The 22,372-nt window shown below is 40.8% G+C and overlaps 1 protein-coding gene across 1 annotated transcript; it reads right to left on the bottom strand.

Annotated features, from left to right (window-relative positions):
• Positions 1-426: 426 nt before the first annotated feature.
• Positions 427-21,458, bottom strand: spred1 (sprouty related EVH1 domain containing 1). The gene is made up of 6 exons (XM_057344036.1): positions 20,881-21,458; positions 7,191-7,359; positions 6,588-6,756; positions 4,088-4,140; positions 2,907-3,038; positions 427-2,695 (listed from the first exon to the last, which is right to left on the bottom strand). Exons 1-6 carry the CDS (start codon positions 20,907-20,909, stop codon positions 2,048-2,050), a joined length of 1,200 nt encoding a protein of 399 aa, XP_057200019.1. The 5' UTR covers positions 20,910-21,458; the 3' UTR covers positions 427-2,047.
• Positions 21,459-22,372: the final 914 nt, after the last annotated feature.

Raw genomic sequence — 22,372 nt, 5'->3', positions numbered from 1 at the left:
CGCTGCAAAATGATTGAAGAAAAAACCCCATTTCTGTTCACGTCTCTCCTCCAAACTCCGACCACAAAAGCTGACTGTCACTGTTCTCTCAGAACGTGCACACGCGGCCGGGATGCACTGAACTTACTTTGATAAGTTATTTAGTACAGTTTGCTGGACAAATATGAAAAAATTATGCAACATTTAATACCTTGGAAAATGGCATTTAATTTAATGAATGCCTTAATTTTCTCTAAATTTATTTATCAACTTTTAATACTTTATAAGACCCCGCGGACACCCTGGCTAAGCTTTGTGTATGTGAAAATAACAAATAAAATATTCTTATAACAAGTATTTAGCTGATGTTCTTTGTCTTCATTTGTGTCTTCTCTGTTAACAACCAGGTAACATTTGAAGTGATATAAAGCCATCACCACACACACATTCGAAACTTGAAACTGAACATTTTATTATGTTAATGGTAATAGATGTCATAAGTGTACATGTTGTAACATAAAAACATTTTGTATGCATATTTACATTGTATATTTACGAAAGTAACAAGCTACATCTGTATAGAGAAAATACAACTGTGACATGAGTTACTGAACTATAAATACTACATCATATATTTAGTCTTTTCAAAGCATGACAGAAATATAACCTCCACATACTGTAGATAGAAAGCAACAGAAGGATTAATGTGGGATGTCAGGCACTTTATCAGGGATGAAGAATGATGAAAGTCAAGCGGAAAACCACCGATACACAACATCACCAGTGCAAGCAAAGCATCACAAACTCATCTCAGAACCTAGAAAAAGTCAAGAATGTACATGAAGAGAAAGAAAAGCACAGCAGCACGTGACAGTCACACACAAGAAAAGAGATGTTGCATACGAGGCTTTACCATCACCGTCAAACAAACCAGATGAAATCCACACAAAACACCACAGAACCTGTAGTCGGAGTCGAATGACATTTGAGAACGATACCACGTTTTATTTAACAGTCATACATAGCTAAATTATATTCTTGTGACGTAAAATGAGTGATTGTTTCCAGCAGCTTCGCAACTGGACCTTCGTCTTTCATCTGTCCGCCGTACAAAACTAGAGAGAACCTCTATGAACACGTCAATCGTCGTCGTCCACCGCTTTTCAAGAATATTCAAAGCTGATCTATGTACATAACACGATATACATCAGCAGCAGACAAACACATCTGTACCGTCCAATGAAATCACTGCTTGAACATAGTGTTAGATATGCGTGTTGTGTAGAGGTTCATGGGAATATTTGCATAGAAAGTCAAATCTGATGATGTCTGTCGTAGCATCAGTTCGGCACAAACAAATTCACGTTTCAAATGACATTTGAGCCCGTTATTTCATTACACGTCAAAAGAAGATTAACATTCAATTAGAAATGGAAAACAAACATAATAGGAAGGTTTATATTAGACTGTCAAGAATCGTCTCCATGAAGATCAAGAGCCAGTTCATTCTGACTGTAAGTGCTTCTTAAATTCATGACTTCAAGAAAATGATCCAATTCTTAAAGATAAAAGCATTAACATGAACCTGCACTGTAAATAAAAGAGATGAAAACATGTCAAACTGTATATACAGTACACAACCGCTGTCGCTTTATTACGGTCACTGGCCAGAACATTAAGTCACGTGAACACATGAACAGAAGCGTTTTAATTCATGGAAAATAACATCTAGTGCTGTCTTTGTTGTCATATCTACAGTGGAAGGAAAAGGGCACGTGGATCACTGCAACGTCACAAGAAAACTAAAATCCCTTTAAACATACACAACTTCATTGTTATGCACAATTGTTATGAATATTACGATATAATCTCTGTACAAAAGATTTCGTCACACGCTGTGGCTTGAAGGTTCAAGCGATCTCTCCGTTCGCTGAAGGAGCCTCCTCCTGTTGAGCCCCCTGACGCAGCTGAACCCGGCGGTCGGCCGCGTCAATCAAAGCTCCCGCGGCGAGGGTCGCCTCACCCGTCTCGGGCGAATGAAAAAACAAACCGTCGGCGAGGTCCGGGCTCACCCCGCGGCCTTGTGTTTGCCCCCGCAGCAGCGACACGCCTCTCCGCAGCGGTGGCAGGCGCGCAGCGGCGGGTAACAGCACATGCAGGGCGCCACGAGAGACAGTCCCAGCAGTGCCAGCCAGCGCACGCAGAACTGCTCCTCGCTGGTGTCGCAGGAGCACGGGTCCGAGAAATCTCCCTCCGAGTCGGACATGCAGTGGTACAGCATGCTCTCGGCACACAGCATGCAGCTCACCTTGTAGATGCACTGCTTGATGGGGTCGGGGGCGTCCTGACACTCGCCCCGCCGGTTGTCCTCGTGGTTGAACATCTCGCGGCAGTAAACGCAGCGGGAGCGCTCGCCGTCCTCGCGCCGCCGGCGGGACGCCTTCGACTTCAGCAGAGGGGACGGCTGCTGGGTCTTAACGGAGTCTTTGCCGTGACACCCCGGGCCCTCGGGATACAAGAACTCGCACTTCCTCCCATCTGGCTTGGAGAAGGTGGAGATGAAGTCCGGTTCCTCGCGCTCCGCGTCTCGTTTCCAAAAGACGGGGTGTCGGTAGTCCTCGTAGCCTCGGATGAGAACGTCTCTGCGGGGGTTGATGCGAACGATCTCCTCGTCGTCCATCTGAAAGCTGACGTGACGTGCGGTGTTGAAGGAAACCTGCCGGCGTGAAGAGAAAATCCATTTTTCACTAAAAGATTTGACAATAAATCACAAAATCTGTATTAAAAACAAACGTGGTTTGTCACTGTGATTCATCAAACCTTAACACAATCAATTCACATCAATTTCCAGAATCCGTGTGATGATTCATGATGCCAGTCTTAGTCAGTATGACTTCACATGAAGGATTTGGAGTGTGATGACGCACCTGTGGTGGCAGAAAGTGATGGTTGAGATCATCATCAAAGGGCGGCGCTCGAACATAAGAACCACGGAAGGGCTCGCTGGACACGATTCCTCGAGGAGAGAAGATCTCTCTCACCGGAGTCTCCCGCTTCACCTGTCACCACAACAACACATGGAAACAACATGAGAAGAAGTGGAATTATATTACACAGTATTAGATTTGATACGCATTTAAAATAAACCAGTGAAGAGAACGGGATTCAAGTGTAAAAGATTTTGCTGAATAAAAAAGATTCTCAAACATCAGGCATCAGAAAACCAATTATTTATTCTCAAGGGAAACTCTGAAAATACCAGCAGGTGGAGCTATCAGCACATCGAACAAACGACCGAACGAGTGCGAGAGGAGGATGTGTGTTAAACATGTCTGTGAAATGAGACGTCCGGCTGCGTCTGCACAGATCGTGTGATGCTTGTGATGTCACAGTGCAGGACTCGCACCTCTGCTGAAGACTCACGAGACAGGACGTGTGCGCGCGAGACGACTCGTGAGTGTCAAGAGGTTCACAGACGCACCGAGACATCACAAGTATCAGAAAGAGGAAATATCAGGATTCAGTTCCACTGAAGAATGCGTGTTTGTGTGTGTAGTCACATGACTGAAACGCACACACGAGTATCTCTGCCTGCGGTGTGTAATGATGACAGATCCTCCTGCAGGAACTCAAAGATGTTCTCTGTCTCTCCACCTTCATTCTGAACACACGTGTGTGAATCAGACAGACAGACAGAGCATTGGGAGTCACACGGACACTTCAGTCTGTCGCTGCAGCGGTCACGTGACGACAGCTGAATTCCCATCATGCCCTGCAGCACGGCTGGAGACCGGCATCATTTCACAAAGACTCACAGGAAGTCACCTCCGTCGATGCTGATGCCAACACAACCTGACGTGTTTCTTCTTCATTAACGACACGTGGCCTCACTTCATGCCTCACGCTGGAGCTGGCGCTCTCCATCACCGTGGCAACACATTCCCTCCCGCTGCCTAGCAACAGGCGTGTGATTGGGTCTGCGGCAGCATTGATCGAGCATTAAAGCTCCAGTGGAAGAGACATTTTTAGCCCCGTTCGCATGAGAATGAATGAAATTCTGCCGTCACATGAGTGGAAGCTGAAGTCACGCACACACTCGCTCGCTCACCTGTGCTGATGATGGATCTTCAGGAACATCTGCATCACTGAACTGCTGACACCCTGCACACACATGAAACAAACATTCCTATTTAATAAGCACAATTTCACTCAATCACACAAGAACCCGGTGACGATCACATGAGAACGTCACTCGCCGTTTCTGGTGAAGCTGATCTTCTTCATACACAATGACCTCAAAGCTACTTCAAGAGCACTCAAATGTGTTTTTACAGTCTAAGAATTACACAAGTGTGAAACACCTAAATAGGAACAAAGTAGTGTACTTGAAGTGCCAAAATAATACATCAATATATAAAAATGTATGTATGATGTTTAGTTCACTTAAAGAAAACTTGGAGTATCTGGTGCATCACTGTGAGAGTAGACTTCAAAGTGTACTTTCATCAACTAAACAAATGTGCTACAAGTACTAAACTAGTAGACCGTCAGAACACCTTTAAGTGAAAAATGGAGGTCTCGCTGGTCACGCTCGTCGAGATTATTTTTGCGTTAGTTTTTGTGCAGACAGACAGTTATCCGAGAGAAAACGGTGTGTTGTTGATGTTGTTTGGAGGGTTTCACATCACATCACACATCCAGCAGCTGCAGGCCGCACTCGCCGTGTGCACCATGTGCTCGGTTGCCATAGAAACGGGTCTGCACACCGAACGGACACAGTGCGGTTTGAAGCGATGCATGAGGAATACAGAAGACGCAGCAACGGTTACACAACAGCCACTGGAAAATTCCACTCCAAACAAACTGGGAAGAACACGTCTGAAAATGTGCGGTACATCGATGACATCAAACACAAGAGTCAACACAATAATGATAAAAAAGAATACCCAGATAAGAAAATTCTCTCGTTTACTCACCAGATATTTAGGACTTCATTTCTTCAGTTGAACACAAATAAATAACTCATTAACAACATCTAGAAACCAGCATACAGATACCTAGCAACCAGATAGAACACCCTAGTAACCAGACCAAACTGGACAAATCATGCTAGCATCATGCTAAAACATGTTAGCATCATTGAGTTTTGCCACCCCTACTGAAAGCCCCCGTTAAAACACCTTAGACTGGTTGGCTGGTTTAAACTGGTCTCCAGTCTGAAGCAGCTTGGCTGGTTTTCGAGGGGTTTTGGCCACTTTTTAGCAGGTCAATGTGGACCCCAACAGCTAAACCAGCTCACACCCCAACTTTAACCAGCTAAACACCCGCTTGATCAGCCTGGGAAACAAAAACCTTCTACAACCATCCTGCTTCACCAGCTTAACCCAGGCTGGGAGATCAGCTTAAACCAGATCTAGCGTTCAGTTGTTTTTCTTCAGTAAGTGTCTAAGTTTAATATTAAAACGCTGTCGTGTTATCTCCTTGTGTGGCGCTCAATAAAAAGCACAAAATTCATCATTCAAGTCATTCAGATGATGAGATATGAAACCATGTGTTTGTGAGAGAAAAACATTCATATTTCAGTTTAATTGGTATAAACGAAGAAACGCATAAGCACTAAATTCAAATATCGACAGCCTTTTAAATTTGATCCTTGCACGTCTCATGATGAGAAACGTGACAGACAGCCACCAATGAGATCAGAAGCTCTTGCCGTGTGAAGCCAGATTTGACGTGCACAAACGCACAACAGCATTGTAACGTGTACATCTCAGATATCACGATGAGAGGACTTTCACGCATCATCTGATTGAGTTTGACCAATCTCACCTTCAGGTTATTATCTGTAACACTGCTTCAGTACAACAAGTATAAAACAAAAATGATCGGATTATTATAGTGACCGGAGGTGCTGTTAGCTCATGAGTTGTTTCTTATCGGGCAAACGTTCAGCTAAATGGCCAGATTTGATACGACTGCATGTTTGTATATAAGAGACCATACAGTGTCTGGTTTTCAAGAAAGATCACTGCGGTGGTTATTCTCATTTCCTCCTCTGACCACAGCCAAACTGAGAACACTTCTGCATTCATACACGAACATCAGACGCTCAATGAATCAACACACTCAAGTGACTTGACCCTGATAGCACACATACATCGGGCAGACGTCCATTTGATGTCCGCATTGACATCTGCAAGACGTTTTTTTTCATTGTTTGCTCATCTGCAAATTGCAATACGTCTCTGAGGCGTCTGCTGCCAGATGTCATATAAGATATAACAGCTTTCCTGTAGCTCAGTGGTGAGAGCATTAGCAACACCAAGGTCGTGGGTTGGATCCCAGGGGATTGCACATGTACTTAGAAGCAAATGTGTAGTATAATGCAATGTAAGTGGCTTGCGTCTACCAAATGCATAAATGTAAGATGATTATGATTTAAAATGGATGTAAAACTGCTCTAAGATGTTTTCCAGATCTTTAGCAGACATCTTACAGACGTACCTGTGCTATCTGGGGAGTGCTCATTTTGGCTCTTATCAAACTACCAAACGGTTTTGGCTTCTGCAGCTACAATATGTTGGCCGCTGAACCGTCGTCATCCTCACCTTGTTTAATGTCCTCCGTGGCCCGTCGTATCCCCCTGTCGAAGGCTCTGGCGTCGGCCGGGCTCTGGAAGGTCAAGCCAAACTTCTTGTCGTCAATCCTCCAGTGATGGAAGATGGGGTTGACTTTATTATACTGCAAATCCCTGCTGATGATGCACTCCAGAACAACCTGGACATCCCATGAAGAGCTCTATTAGAAACTCATAATACACCTCATGAACGTCGGACTGCAGAAGCAAAGTATTTGGGCTTTTAAAGACCTGTAACATGTGCACACCTGCTGTTCAGCTCTTTCATTTAAACCGGCTGCACAATGACGTTTTTACACTTTACGTGAACCATTCATCAATGTATAATACAGATGAGAGTGTGTGTGTGTGCTTGTTTTCTGTGTTTTACACACACCTGCATCTCTTGTCTACAGTAAAAGCAAGCATAACACTTTCTCTCCGCTCACCGATGAGCTCATCGTGCGTCATACAGCGGGAATCTATTTAAAGCAGTCTGGAGGCGCGCCAAACCACTACTTCCTGCGAGCGTGTTTGGCGATGATGTCATCCAGCGCCCATCAAAGACCCCCTCCCCCCGTGATGCGATCATTACCGATTTGTCTTTGAGTCTCTCTCCGTGGATGAGGAAGTGCGGCTCAGCGTCCGGTCGGCTCAGTCTGTGCACGGTGACGCAGCTGAGACCCCCGCCGGCCAGAGGAAGCCACCCGCCGCTGGAGTCGTCTCTGGTCATCACCACAGCTCTGACACGCGCGTAACTCTCACTGCACACGGGACAAACACCACAACAGAGTTAACACCACCTTCATTCTGATGCTTACATTCACAAATCAACATTCTGTCATCCTTTATCATTTCAAACCTGAGTTTCTTTCTTCTTCAGAACACGATAAAAGATATTTTGAAGAATGTTGATAATCAAACAACACTGAACTAGGGCTGAAACGATTCCTCGAGTAACTCGAGTTATTCGAATACAAAAAATCATCGAGGCAATTTTTGTTGCCTCGAAGCCTCGTTTAATCCATTTAACTACAGTACACACGGAGCACTGCGTTTCCCCACGGACCCTTATTACTGACGCACAGCCCGCTAAACTCTATTCATGTTACAGGGCTCTCAAGTCTCATGCAAATGCATTCACCGTGCGACACACGCGTTTTAGTCTGTTCACACGCTCACACGTATTTCTCATGCTGATAAATAACTGATAGCTTATAGGGCTGTGACGGTTGCCGTAACAACCGCACCACCGCGATGGTAAAGTGCCATGACTGTGGCAAACTGCCACCGGCGGTAGTGCACGTCACTCTGACAAATATAGGTGTAATAAATATGAGAGTTGCGATAACGATTGCTAGTTGTAGCCTTTCAGTTGTGAATAGTTTTATTTAAAAGATTTTAAATTAACAGAAATTATTGGCATACGTTTCCGTTGGTGCGTTCGAGCGCAGGCCTGCACGGCAAAACCCAGGTTATTCTGCTGGTTTTGTAATGGATCTTATTGTGAAATGAACAGATACGTAAAATAAACACTGGCTATGACCCGCTTGCTTAGTGTCGGAGCGCGCGCAGGTTTTGCCGCGGTTGCGGAGAGACATCTCTTCATTTGCGCTCCTGTGCACATCTTCTGAACGCGCATTTAGTGCAGCTGTACACATTTTAATCTGGACAATGTCAACAAGTAAGTTTCACATCAACGACGAGTCGGAAAAAGTAAAGTTTTTATAGCAATCTGAATAGGAAAGCCAATGTAGGTTTAAACAGTTTGTTTCAAATGGAATTGTTAAGGACTGTAAGGATTAATACGCCACTGACTGAAGTTACTGCAACAAGAGCTTTTTTATTTAGTATTTAGCTTTCTTATATCATTTAAGTTTTCATTATTTACTGATGTTTATTTAAATGTTTTATATGCTGTAGTTTGCCGTTTCACTGATGGATTTGCGCGTTAAACATTGACGGATGTTTCATCCTCATTTATTTCAGATATCATATTTCAATTATTTAACAATTTCAAGTATTTAAATAAGGTCTATATTTCTCTTCCACTCGTCATGTGGTTGCTACACGCAAATATAATAATATAAATATTATTTATATAAATAATATATATTTCTCAACCACCGCACCATCTATTACCACCGTGGTGGTAAAAAGAACTGCCACCGTCACAGCCCTAATAGCTTATTGAAATGGTGAACTGATATTTTACTTAGTTTTAGTCTATTTTACGAGTGACACTTGTTTTCCGGCTGCATTGAGTCCATCAAACTAGATGCGGACTAGTGGACACCGAATCCTGTTATTTACACATGTCATCTGTCTGTTCTGCGTGTCTGAGTGAATGAACTGCACAGTTTAACGTGCTACACTCGTGATGCTCATTAATTTGTCTGCGTCTGCGCTGAATGAGGACATGAACTTCACCTCCAGAGTTGCGCTGAGAGTTTATTTCACAAACATGTTATTGTTTGAGTGAAGAAACAGACATACTAAAAAATAAGCATCTGACAACCTGCAAAAATAAAAGTCATAGGCTATTGTTTGAAATTATTATTTCTATTTTTATTCATGTTTCTTATTTATATATTTGTATTATGTTGCATTTTGAATTTAATATGGCAATGGAATGTACTAAATGGGTTTAGTTTTCACAGATATTAATGTATGCAATTTCAGCAATAAAAACTAATTGTTCTAAAAAGGAAACAAATTAGTTGTTTTACTCATTTTAAGAGACCTGTCTTATTTTCTCTTGTATATTTAGTATTGCTTTTTAATAAAGAAAAAGTACTTATTATCCGAATACCCGATTAATCGATGGAAAAATCAGTAGAATACTCGATTAGTAAAAGAATCGATAGCTGCAGCCCTACACTGAACCCCACCGACTTCCCCTGTACGAACACAAAACCGCTGAGACATTTCTCAAAATATCTTCTGTGGAGATCCACTGATTAAGCTAAAGATGCACACAAGCTTTGCACCAGCAGGGTCTCCTGACATCACGCGTGCCCTCCACACATCACTTGGGTACATGTGAAACTCTTCATGAGCGCTTCATCACGAGTAGAGACTCCCATACTAATCTCACAATATCCTTTTTCACCACAGATCTGACCCTTTAATACTTCCCAAATGCTGCACATTTCTTCGTAAAATAAAAATATCTTTTATGTCAAATAACAAACCTAAATTACAAATCAAGCAAAACATGAATAACAGAAACGTCTCTTTAATGTAAACAAACTAAGAATGTGTCTGTGCTTTTCCTAACTTGGGTATGAGGATTTAAGAAATATCACCATATCCAGGTTTACAGTAAACACGCGGCCGGCCCTGCTGTACGGCCATTCATTTATCATCTCATCTATCATATTATGATCCATTTCAACCGGCTCACGGTGAATCATTACACGCCTGATCACGAGACCTGCCAATAACACGCGACTTCATGTCTGTTCCTGAAACACTGTGAGGAAGTGAGCAGATCAGGAGAAAAACCTCCGAACTGCCTCCAAACAGAACTGTGCACAGATGAGATGTTTGGATCAGAGCACACTGGCCCGTTTCAGAACGCAGGTTTAGTGAACTCGGAGTATATTAACCCTGAATGAGGGAAACTCTGGGTTTTCTGTTTCAGAATGTGAGGTACGTCAAACCCGAGAAGCGGGGTAACTCAAGCCCGTTTCTAAAAGAGAGGTCACTTATACTCCGAGTCAGTAACCATAGTAACTTACATAGAAACGACCCAGAGTTTCTTTCCATCTCCTTCCCCCTTTAAAGCGCATTTATTTTTCGATCACGCTGAGACCAAATGTGACTAAAATGTCATGTGCTTTTATTGAGGAAGATGACGAGACTGCATGAATTCATAGGGACGGAGGGGAGGGGTTCATTTCAGGACCCGAGCGGATTATCATTTATATCACTATCACAAACTTGTCTCACAAGTGGTAGTTTGAAATGGAGGACGAGAAATGACTTATAGGTGTAAATAAAGAAGTTAATAAATACACACATGAATGAAGAAATGAACCGATTCAAACAATGAATGTAGAAGTGCATCCAGTCCTTCTCAAACCTGCTCTGAGCAGAACTCGAACCAGCGTGAGTTTGACTCGGACACTTTAAAAAGTCAATCACTTGACTTCTGACACTCGTCACTACAGCAATAAATGAGGAAATCATTGTAATTTTAATAAATAAAACAATGAGTCATTTACTTCTGTCTTTTTGCTTTCTTTTAATCAATCATTCATTCATTTATTTATTCAATTATATCATGTCATTTTTCAAACCTTCTTTTTTCTATATGACACCGGGGATGTGTAGACACATTAGTAAAGATGTGGTCTGCAGAGCTGTGAGGGAAGTGTGCCTCGCTCTCAAACTCTTTCTGCAGCCATGTTGCTTTTTTTGGTGTCGTTGCCATGGTGAATCGTAATACCGGAGCTCTATTGATCATAGTCGTGGCGCACGCACTTAACTCCGAGTCAGCCTACTCCGAGTTGACTGAACTAGCTCAGTTCAGCTGTTCCCAAACCAAAAGCTCAAAGTTTCTCAACTCAGAGTTCAAAACATAACTCAGGCTTGGTTGAACCTTCTTACTGAAACAGGACCTGAGGCCTATTGCACAAAGCCGGTTTATACCCAGGTAAGTTCGCATTAGGTTTTTGGGTTTAAGAAGGTGGATTGGTTTGGAGCAGGTTTTGTCGCCATGGTAATTTACGGCTAACCTGCTCCGAAGCAGGTTATATTCTGGGTTAGAGATCGCAAACCAAAACTGGACCAATCAGCTCTGAGGAAAGTGACATATATCTGACGCAGCGAAGCCAGCTCACTTCACTCTCCTCACAGCATTCTTTTCATTGGGTCTGCAAAGTGACATTTACTGCAACTTTCTATTAGCACGAATTATCACGACTATACCTACATGTTCAAAAATTTTCAACTGTGCGGATGGACCAATTTAAGCATGTCTTTAGTACTTTTCTGGACCTTGGCAAAAACTGACACCATGATGTGTATGAGGAGACCTGGAAAGCTCTTGGATGTCACCTAAATATCTCTATTTGTGCTCCGAAGACGCCGGAAGTTCTCTAAACATGTTAAACGTCATGTGGGTGAGTAAAAGTTACACAAAGTTGATTTTTGGATGAATTATCCCTTTAACAGCAGAAAGAGACGGGGATCGCTTTTGGGTCTGTTCTTCGGCTTCAGAACGGTTGGAATAATTGCACTTTTTAAACGAATAGCATCTGTAGCCGTACCTGCCTGTTATGTGTTGTGTTTTTATTGTGTAATATACAAACTAGGTGTAGAGGCGGGGTCGGGTTACATGCTAAAATGCTTCTTAATTGTGCAAACGAAATAAACGAACCCAAAATACGACATCTGATTAAATTAACTAGGGATGGGCATTTTTCAATAATTTCACATTTGAATATTTGAGATCATAAAAAAAACGAATATTCGAGTATTCGTTTATTTAAATTAAGTGAATAATGACGAGTTTTGATTTAGTCACAATTTCACATCAAGCTTCACATATAGGTCTATTTTACTCTGGTGAAAGTCTGTTCAACAAGCCGACAGCGGAGAAAACGCGCTGCTCTTCTAACTCCCGGTAACAAAACCCAGATCTGACAAGAATATCTGGTTTTATTGTTTATAATGTTGATAATAAATAAAGTAAACGGGCTTGATACCTTAATGCCTAAAAAATACCCTGCAACAAAGACAAAGCCATTGTAGTGCTTGTTTCCCTATTACTTGACCGTCGTCTGAGGAAGATTTTCCTGCTGATCTGCACTGCATAGAAATATTCTTTTCTTTATCGTTCAGTCAGTGTCTGTCTTGTTTAGCTTTTGCATTGCATTTGCATCAATAATTTTGATAGGCCTATTTATTTTTACTAAGGGATCACAGCGCTTTTTAAAACAAATTTAAAAAAGCATCTGTGATAATTTATTTACAGGCTGTAACTTGAAGGCGATGACCCTATTTGAACTTCTAGAAGGTAAATTCAGGCTTTTAGGTATGGAAAAATGTGCCAGTCTTATGTTAAGGCCAAATTCATGTTTCAAGTTGTTGAAATTAGCATTACTTAATATATTTTTATCGAACGAATATGAATTTACTAAGAACAACCGCTCACAACAAGTTATGGTAATTAATTAATTATTGTTAATCACTTAATATTACGTATGTATATTTATACCTAATTCAAGTTATTTTAACGAATTCTGTGGCTCACCAGTTTTGAAACATTTTAACATGGTGATGTGAGCCGAGCATATAACACACGATCCGGGCATCTGGTGTGCAAACTTAAAATATTTAAACTAGCTTGCGATCTGAGTGAACAAAGATTTAGGACCACAGACAAATGATTTTTTAATATTTTCTGTATATTACAAAATCAGATAAAGTGAAGAAGCGTTAAATAAGACGTGACAACTCTGGTCTTGTGTAGCTGTAAATTAACTTTGTGGTGACGCAGTTTTATTCTTATGAGAAATAGGAATATTCAAATAGCATTTTTAATATTCGAATAGTTGTTGCGGATCGAATATTCGAACATGCGTCCCTAAAATGAACAATCACACCCTACAACATGTCATGATGGCAAATTTACACCAGAATATATCATTTTGTTGCGTCATTGGACGCATCTGTGCTCCACAGACGTTAATGGAAAGGATGTGCTTATAGCATGCACCCAAAATTGGATTTTGGCATATGCATTATACGCAACCGGAAAGCGTTAAAGTCATTATTATTTATTATACGTTATACGTGTTATTTATAGGCAGATTGATAAAATCGGGTTGGAATTAATGCTGGATGAACGGCGCTCAAAAAGAGCTGTCCTTTTTCTGACAAGGGCTTCGCTCATACAACTGACATAAACAAACGAAACACTCCTGTGAAATCGTTCAGGAAATTTCCAAACAGAAAACCGTGGGTCACAAAATCACTGAAAATTCTTCTGTCAAAGAGAAAATGGGCTTTTAAAGAGAGAAAGACTGTTGAGTATTATAGGCTGAAAAGAGAAATTAAGGGCCCTATCGTACACCCGGCGCAAGGTGCAGCGCAAGTGTTTTTGCAAGTTTCAGCCCGACGCACTTCTCATTTTCCCGTCCTGCGCTGTGTTGTTTAAATAGCGAATGCATTTGTGCGCCCGTGGGCGTGCTGGTCTAAAAAAAAACGAGGTATTTTCAGGCGCAGTGTTGGCACGTTGCTTATTTGAGGAACTGAAAATAGACTGCCAAGGGCGCAAGATTTTTTTGTTACTTATTACACAGAGGGAAGCGCAGCAGCACACAAACATACCAAATATAAAAAATAAATGGTGTACAATGTAAAAGATTATTATTGTGTACATAAAGATAAAAATCCGGCTTGTCCTGTCGATGATCTGCTTGCGCACTTTAACCTCGCGCACGAGCAGATGCGTTTCCTCTCTGGAGAAGTGTCCAGTCTTTGTTCTTGCAACTTCCGAGTGTAAATAGCGAATCCGCCATGGCGCGAGCACAACTGGCTCTTAAAGGGAATGAGAGATGACACTCTGATTGGTTTACTGCACGTTACGCCCATAAAACACCCATTACTCATAAAGAGAATCGGGACAACCCGTTTAGACCATGCGCCGGGGCGCGCCGACCGTTTTCCCGTCATAGCAAAAGTGGATTCGGACACGCCCTGAGTGCACCTGCGACGTGCGCTTCACACCATGCGCTTAGATCGTTAAAATAGGGCTCTAAGTGTGAAATTAAGAGAGCTAAAGCAGTTTATGAGGAGGATCTGGAGTCTAAATTGGGGAATTTAGCTTCTGTTTGGGAGGGGATGGTCAGGAGGGTTGAAAAACAAATAATAAAATAAATGTAAATGGATTTAGTTCAGATGCAGTTTTGCTTTATTCAAGGTTTGAAACTTGTGATTTTAAGCAGGAAATTGAGGGTCATTGATAAATGAATGTAGGGTAAATTGGGAGAATGTGTTTTTTTCAATGTGGGGGATGTGATTACAGTTCTTAAACAGTGTAAAAATAGGAAGGCACCTGGGCCTGACAATATAGGGGTTGAGTACTTGAGGAATGTGCTGAGCAGTTAGGGTCAGTATTTCATGAAATTTTTGTTCGGTCTCTTCCACAACAAAAAGTACACTAAAAAAAAGGACTGTTGCTGTTGTTAGTTTTACTAAACCCATCCTTGTTCAAAGTACATAAAGAATGCAAGTAACTACATTAACGTAAGTTAACTATGTTTATACTAAACATGTAGTACTGTCGGCTTTACGTAACAAGTGTTTGACTGGTCAACTTAACATTGTTGAGTAAAACGCAAAACCCTATAATATTGGACCTATTGTTGAGTTTACTTAATATAAACAAGTTAATTCAACACGACTGGTTGAGGGGGATTTTCAGTTCCCAGCATGCTTTGCGTAAGACTGCATTTAGGCAGTCAATTTCGAAATTTTTTGTTATTTTAAGTGTTTTTCAGTGAAGATAAAGACTTGCTTGTGCGTAATGTTCATTTATCTTTGAGGTTTAAAAGAGTTTGTTGTATTTTTGAGTTTCAGGGTTACCATTGTTTATCTGATTTGCTCATTGTGTTTTGATTTAATTTATGTATGACAACAAAAAGTACCATTGAGAAGGACAAATATTGAGAATTACTGGTACAATCTGAATGGTTTAGATTTACTCAAAAAAGTTGTCAACTTTACTTAAATTTCTTTTGTACATACGACTACATTGTTAATTGTAGAAACTACTCAACATATTTGCGTGGAACCACCTAACACTACTTTTTTATGTAAATCTAACAAATCAGATTGAGTGTCCCAGCATGGTGGAAGCAGTCAACAGTGATTCCAGTGCCAAAAAAACATAATGCACAGATATCAGATGATTTTAGACCTGTGGTGCTTACATCTTAAGTTATGAAATGTTTTGAAAAATTAGTTAAGAGACAAACTATGCAAAGGACACAGAGATCTTTAGACCCCCTTCAATTTGCTTACAGGGCGAAAAGAGGTGTAGGATGCAGTAGCAACTAGTGCTTCAGTGTTTAGATAAGTCGAAAACATTTGTTAAGTTACCTTTAATTGATTTTTCCTCTGCTTTCAACACCATTCAGCCACACATTTTAATTGAGAAACTTATTCATGAATTTGGGCTGGATTTTAGATTTGCTTATGCAGAGAGTTAAAGTTAACGACTGTTTTTCTCAATGGCTGGTGTCATCTATACTGGGTCCCCTCAAGGGTGCCTCTCTCCTTTATTATTTATTTAGTACACAAATGATTGTAGGAGTAGTTTTAGAAATGGGCATATTATAAATTTACCGATGATTCTGTAATTGTTAGCCTATTGAGTGAGGAGGACTACATGCATGGCCATGTGGTTGAAGATTTTATTGTTTGGTGTCGGAAGGCTTTTTTAAAACAATGTTCTTAAAACTAAGGAGATGACTATTGATTTCAGTTCTAGGAGGAAACTGATTCAGTACGAGAGAACATGCATGACTGGAGTGGATATTGAGAGTGTCGAACAGTACAAGTATTTGGGTACTGTTTTAGATAATAAATGGTCCTTTTTTCCAAATACAGTGATTTTGTGCAAGAGGGGTCAGCAAAGATTGTATTGCTTGCAGAAATTAAGGTCATTTAATGTGGATAATAGAGATCTTGTCACACCCCTATTATCCACAATATCCTCACGCAATTGGTATAATGGGGTGTTGGGCTCGAAATTGCGAGCATTTTAAATCGTACATGCTCCCTAAATTGAATCTGTGTGACCTCAAGATATATTTGGGAGCATTTGTGTGAGTGCACATTTTGTTGTGGTGTGACCTGTATTTAATGTATGTGCGTACTGTGAGCAGAGCTACAGTGACCGGCTGGCCATTCGACAACGTGATTTTCTATCCCGCAGCGCTACTTTCCCACCGTTTTTTTATGTAAACATGCGCTAGACGGACGGGTTTCAATGTTCGCGCCCGTCTGCAGCGCCTCATGCATATTAAGAACGAGTGTTTTCGGCAGTTCCCGCTGCCAGCAGAGCTTTGGGAGCGCGCAACGCGCGGCTGATCAGCAGCTGAACTGACTGTACCACAAGTACAGTATAGCAATTGCAAGTTCACATTATGTTATTTTAAATAAAACAGGCAAACCTCTTCAAAAACAGATCATCTGTCTCTTACATATGTGCCATGTAAGCATAAAACATGATGTGTTTATGCAGTTTTAACTGTTTCTCTGGAGGCCGTGAGGGTTCAGTCAGTGGAGGAAGGAGGATCGACAGTAAGATACGATCGTCACCTCTGCTAACACCAGCAGTCCAGCACTGTTCAAAAGCATACAGTACAAAGTAAAAGCTGCGCCTGTTAAGAAAACAAAGCATCATTTTTGTGCAATTACTGCCTGTCAGTTGAGTTTGTGACAACACATTTTGCAGTATTTACATATTGTTTATGTAAGGAATAATTTATGACGGGACATTGTTCAAATGTTTCATTTCAATGTTTGTCATGTTATCGTCTTTAAAATGATGTTGATGGTAAGGACTACTTTCTTTCGCATCTCATTTCCGTTAGAGCGAACGGACTCTGAAGCTTGAGCCACGTGGTGTGTGTGTGTGTGTGTGTGTGTGAGTGAGCGAGCGAGCGAGCGCACGCACACCTGCGTGTTTGCGGTAATGTGACAGAAAAGCCAGTGATAATAAATTATTTGTTCCTCGTATTGTTTCCATCTTCCGCAGTAAAAAAAAAAATCACGAAACTTTTGAAAGAGTAGGTCTATCAAATATATTTGTTATCAGTTATAAGCAGCTTGAAGAGGAAAACGAACCAGTAGGCTATCAGTGTTTATAAATGCATTTTGTTTTCCGTTTAACTGAAAGTTATGCATACCCATAGAATGTTTGTCAACCAATCAGATTAAAGCATTCAACAGCCCTGTGGTATAATACGGCATAATATAATTCATTAAAATAGAAGTTTAATTTGTTTCATTAAGTACAAGGTGATTTTATAATGACTAATTTTTGCATTTTGTGTTTTAAGGTGAATAAAATACTATTTTTCCCATATATTTCATCATTGAGGATTTCTTTAAAAAAAGTCTAAACATCTTGTCTGGTGCACCAGTCTTGAGTCTCGTCTCGTGGGATAAGTGTCAGGATAAGTCATTGATGTGCATGTTCTACAGATCTTATATTGAGATCTTTTTCACTGCTGTGCTGGTTTAATTCTCTAATGTGAAAAACAAGAATTGTATTGAGAGGACTGTAAATCAGGGAAATCAAATAACTGGGAGGAAGCAGACGACTATGGTCCAGTTACATTATAGACAGGTTATGGGTCAGAGCTTATTATCAGATGATTCCCACCCGTTGTTCTCCCTTCTGGCATTCCTTAAAGAACTTGTATCAGCAAAACAAAGCGGTTTAGACATTCATTTATGCCCTCAGCTGTAAAGTTTTTAAATTTAGGGTCAAATATATATTTTTTTTTTCTTGTTTGTTGTTGTATTGTCTTAAGTGATTTGCTTGTATGCTGCAACCAAATTGCCTTCGGGAAATGAATAAAGATGAACTGAACTCCTATTCCACTGAACTCACGATATTCACTGTTCGAATCAATCCAGTCTCTCAAAACACCTCAGAACCTAAGTGTGTTTAGGTAATTTAGCAAGAGTGGTTACTAGTAAGGTTTAGTCTAACTAATCCACAGTATTTACAGTTGATTTATATGACAAAATGTGTAGTAAATTACCTATAAAATAATTTAGCCTAGTTTAGAGGTGAAACCAGAACAAATCACAAGTTGTTGTTAGCTAGCAGCTAACATAAGAACTGTTATTTAAAGCAAGGATGGGAAATGATGTCCTACGATATATGATTATATATCAATATGATCATCCGGTCTGGCAAATGAAAATCAATGAAGGCCAGTGGGAAAATGACAGCTTTTTTTGCAAAGAGGGCAAGAAAGGAGGATGTGAGAGTGACAGGTAATATCTGTCACATAACATCACACCCATTATATAACTTGGTTGTAAAAAGGTTGTTAAACTAAATAACAATTAACAGCAGAATAAAATGTCAAATCAAATGTTTCTTTGCATTTCTTTTTGATTTTTTAGTATGGTACTCGCAGTTCAGATGCAGGGTACATTTAACTGTGTGTGGACGGCTATGTTTGTCAGCCAGCACCGAAGACCAACTCTGACCCAGGAGAAACCCTGTATAGGTATCCAATAATAATCCTTTCTCTGTATATATTTGAGTTTAAAAGCAAGAAATGTTCTATAGGGTGCAAGAACTTCATATTATTTTCTTTTTAAAATCTCAATATCATTGTAAAGCTGTATGACACATACAGTACAGTGCCGGTACAGTACTTCTTGACTGTTAAAGCAGTTACGCTCGATTTAGTAAGTGTGGGTGCGGTTACTGTACGATCCACCATGTTACCATCACGTGACCTGTACATTTACTCACGTATGACGCAACAACAACCACGAACATGTACTCAGACTCAAATTATTAATCGAGGAGGAATACATTTTTGGTAACCAATAAAAAGATTCACATTTTTTTTTAGCTTTTTGAATTTGCCGTCTCCTCGGCTCTTGTGGCCTCAAGGGATAGAAGCGTTCATCCAGCAGGAGATTCCTCACATACGCTTCTTTCATACCAAGTGTTCAGACACGGTCATTTTGCGTAGTAGGGATGAAGTCACACTGTGATCTCTGTCGCTGATCTCAGCTACTTTCGTGTCAAAGGTCTCTAAAAGACACCATGTTCCTTTTATCCAGTTATCGAAGGTTGAAAAACAGACACGGTATACTGCCGAACTGTGACATCACACGAATGTGTGTTCGAATTTGTGCGCGTGTGTGTATACGTGCATGTGAGTGTGAGAACGTGCGTGTATGGGTGTGAATGGGCACGCGAAGTTCTTTATGAATGGAGGCGGGTCACGTGATCGGCGCAGTTCTGTCTGTCTGTCTCTCTCTCTCGTGCGCGCGCGTTTGCGCTGTCAATAAGAGCTGCCTTGTAGTCGAATGTTGACACACATATCGCGTCAGCTTCGACATGACGGTCCATCTACAACAAACGCGTCCGTCGCATCTCCTCTTTCTGTCATTTTTATGAATGGGGATGATGACGATTGAGAAAAATATGGCGACAAACCTGCGTGCGCGGCGAGCACGCGCCGCCCTTCCAGCACGCGCTTAAACACACACGCACACACACACACACGTAGACAGCTCAGTAAGGTTTAAAGGCACAGCCTCAAACTAGATCACATTAGTGTGAGTGTTAAAGCTCTTCACAACACACTCCTACATCTCGCTGAAATACACAACTCATCACCGATAACTACACATTAGTCTTTATAGTGACGACATAAATGATCAGACATCTGTAGACCATGTGTACTGCAAACATATTCAGCTGTAGATATACTGTGTATAGGCTGTAAATGATCAAACATCAGATGTGCGATCAGACATCTTAAGTATAGACCTAATCCTCAATATCAACTGCAGATAAACAGGTTAAAATGATCAGACGTATACACCTGCATATAGATAGCTTATGTATGATCAGACACCAGATCAGATGTATTAAACAGCAGAAACAGAGTTTATATGAGGACTAATATATGTATATATGATCAGACATTCAACTGCAGATAAACGGTCTATGTATGATCAGACATCAGATATTTAATCAGACATATATAATTGCAGATAGACATGTCATATAAGACAAGACATCAGATGATCAGGCATATTAAACTGCAGTAGTATCAGACATATTGAACTGCAGGCAGATAGGTCATATATGATCAGACATACGATCAAACATCCAACTGCAGATATGCAAGTTACAATAGATATGATTAGACATATGTAAGTGCAGACAGGCAGGTTATGTGTGATCAGACATATTCAACTGCAGATAGACAGACCATATATGATAAGATCAAATATATGATGATTACACATCCAACTGCATATAGACAGGTTATGTATGATCAGACATACTGAACAACAGATATTAGAGGTTATGTATGATATCAGACATATTCAACTGCATACTGATAGACAGGCCATATATGATCAGACGTAAAGGAGCAGATGTGTTACATATTTAGCTCCATGTTCTCCATCTTTTCAGACATAAAAATCAGACATTCTGTGTGCGCGCGCGTGTCTAATATGTTTGTGATGTATGTTTTCGTGTGTACACTCACTCGCTGTTTTGATTTGATTCGTCGCTCATTTTCTTCTCACGGGGATCCAAGTTCTGGAAAGAACATCGAGTTCGCACTCACGACGGGGAAATAAATCACAAATATCTCCATTTTCAATGTAAAATCACCCGTTACTGATGGAAACCGATCCGATGTGCAGTCGAGCATGCTTCACGAGACACCAAAACACTAAACGGTGTATGAAACCAGTGAAACCAGTACTTCAGACGATCTGCCCAGTAAATCACATCCAGAGGAGAAATAATCAGCGTATTCTTCATCCTGATCTGACTACAATATCCAATTCCCAGGACAAGCGAGTTTGGAAAATCCACATGAGCCGATCAAGCGACTCTCTTCACAGACTTCATACGGCGATCAAATCAAACCCTCACGCGCTCACGATGCACCAGCGAAGGCTGGACACGAATAACGTCTTTGATTTAATCAACTTTATCAGTGGAACACGCCAAGAAATGTGAATACTTCATGGGAAGTTGGTGGGCTCTGCTTTACGCGAACTCCATTTTCAGCGCTGGCGAATCACGTCGGAAAACTGGGCGGAAGAGCGGATGACCTGCGCGCTCCCGAGAAATCCCTCCGCCAGAGCACAGACTGCCATATCAGACTCATCGTCATACACGCTGTCATATCAGACTCTTAAAATCAGACACACTGTCATATCAGACTCTTTTAATCATACACACTGTCATATCAGACTATCTCAATCAAACACACTGTCATATCAGACTCTTAAAATCATGGACGCTGTCATATCAGTCTCTCTCCATCAGACACACTGTCATATCAGACTCTTAAAATCAGACACACTGTCATATCAGACTCTTATAATCATGGACGCTGTCATATCAGACTCTTAAAATCAAACACACTGTCATATCAGACTCTTGTAATCATACGAACGGACATATTAGTTAAGTTAATATGAAATGATGACAGATGATCGTGTAAGATTTAAATGCCTTTAAGTTTAGATTGAGCTTGGTAATGCATGCTGACATGGTTAGGGTTGAGTACATGTTTTGTTGCGGTAAGGTAGAGTTAGGTGAGAAAATGCATGAGGAAGCTGACCGCTCTGTTTCATACTGAATGTCATACATTTCATATGTGTTATTTACAGTACAGTCATTCAGTTGGTGTTAGCTGGACAATGACCTGGACGCACATTCATGACATGCATTTCAATCTTTTCATCTCAGGTTGTGTCAAAGTCTGAACGTAATGAATCATTGGTTGTCATTGAGCAGTGTGGCTGAAGAGAGATCATTCAGGGTCAAATAAAGAGGAACTTTGTCTCTTTTGAGACTGGAAATCCCCACAGCACAACATCTGCTCCTAACAAGTATAGCTGAGGGGACACAAGTTGTTTATTTTTCTCTTCACTTCCTGAAATGTACCCTTTATGAACCTTAATCCCTGAAGTATTAATACTCCCTTTATTCCTGCTGGGACACGTACGGTCCTAGACTGT

Source organism: Triplophysa rosa, linkage group LG10 (assembly GCF_024868665.1).
Source record: "Triplophysa rosa linkage group LG10, Trosa_1v2, whole genome shotgun sequence".
NCBI classification, from domain to species: domain Eukaryota; kingdom Metazoa; phylum Chordata; class Actinopteri; order Cypriniformes; family Nemacheilidae; genus Triplophysa; species Triplophysa rosa.
The sequence above is the reverse complement of the archived record's forward strand: the minus strand, read 5'-3'. Positions and strand labels throughout refer to the sequence as shown.

Coding starts and splice junctions, on each gene's coding strand:
- spred1 (XM_057344036.1), bottom strand. CDS start 20,909: ATGAGCGACGAATCAAATCAAAACAGCGA. Junction 6,757..7,190: donor AGAGACTCAAAGACAAATCG/GTAATGATCGCA, acceptor TGGGATGTCCAG/GTTGTTCTGGAGTGCATCAT. Junction 3,039..4,087: donor AAGATCCATCATCAGCACAG/GTGAGCGAGCGA, acceptor TTGTGGTGACAG/GTGAAGCGGGAGACTCCGGT.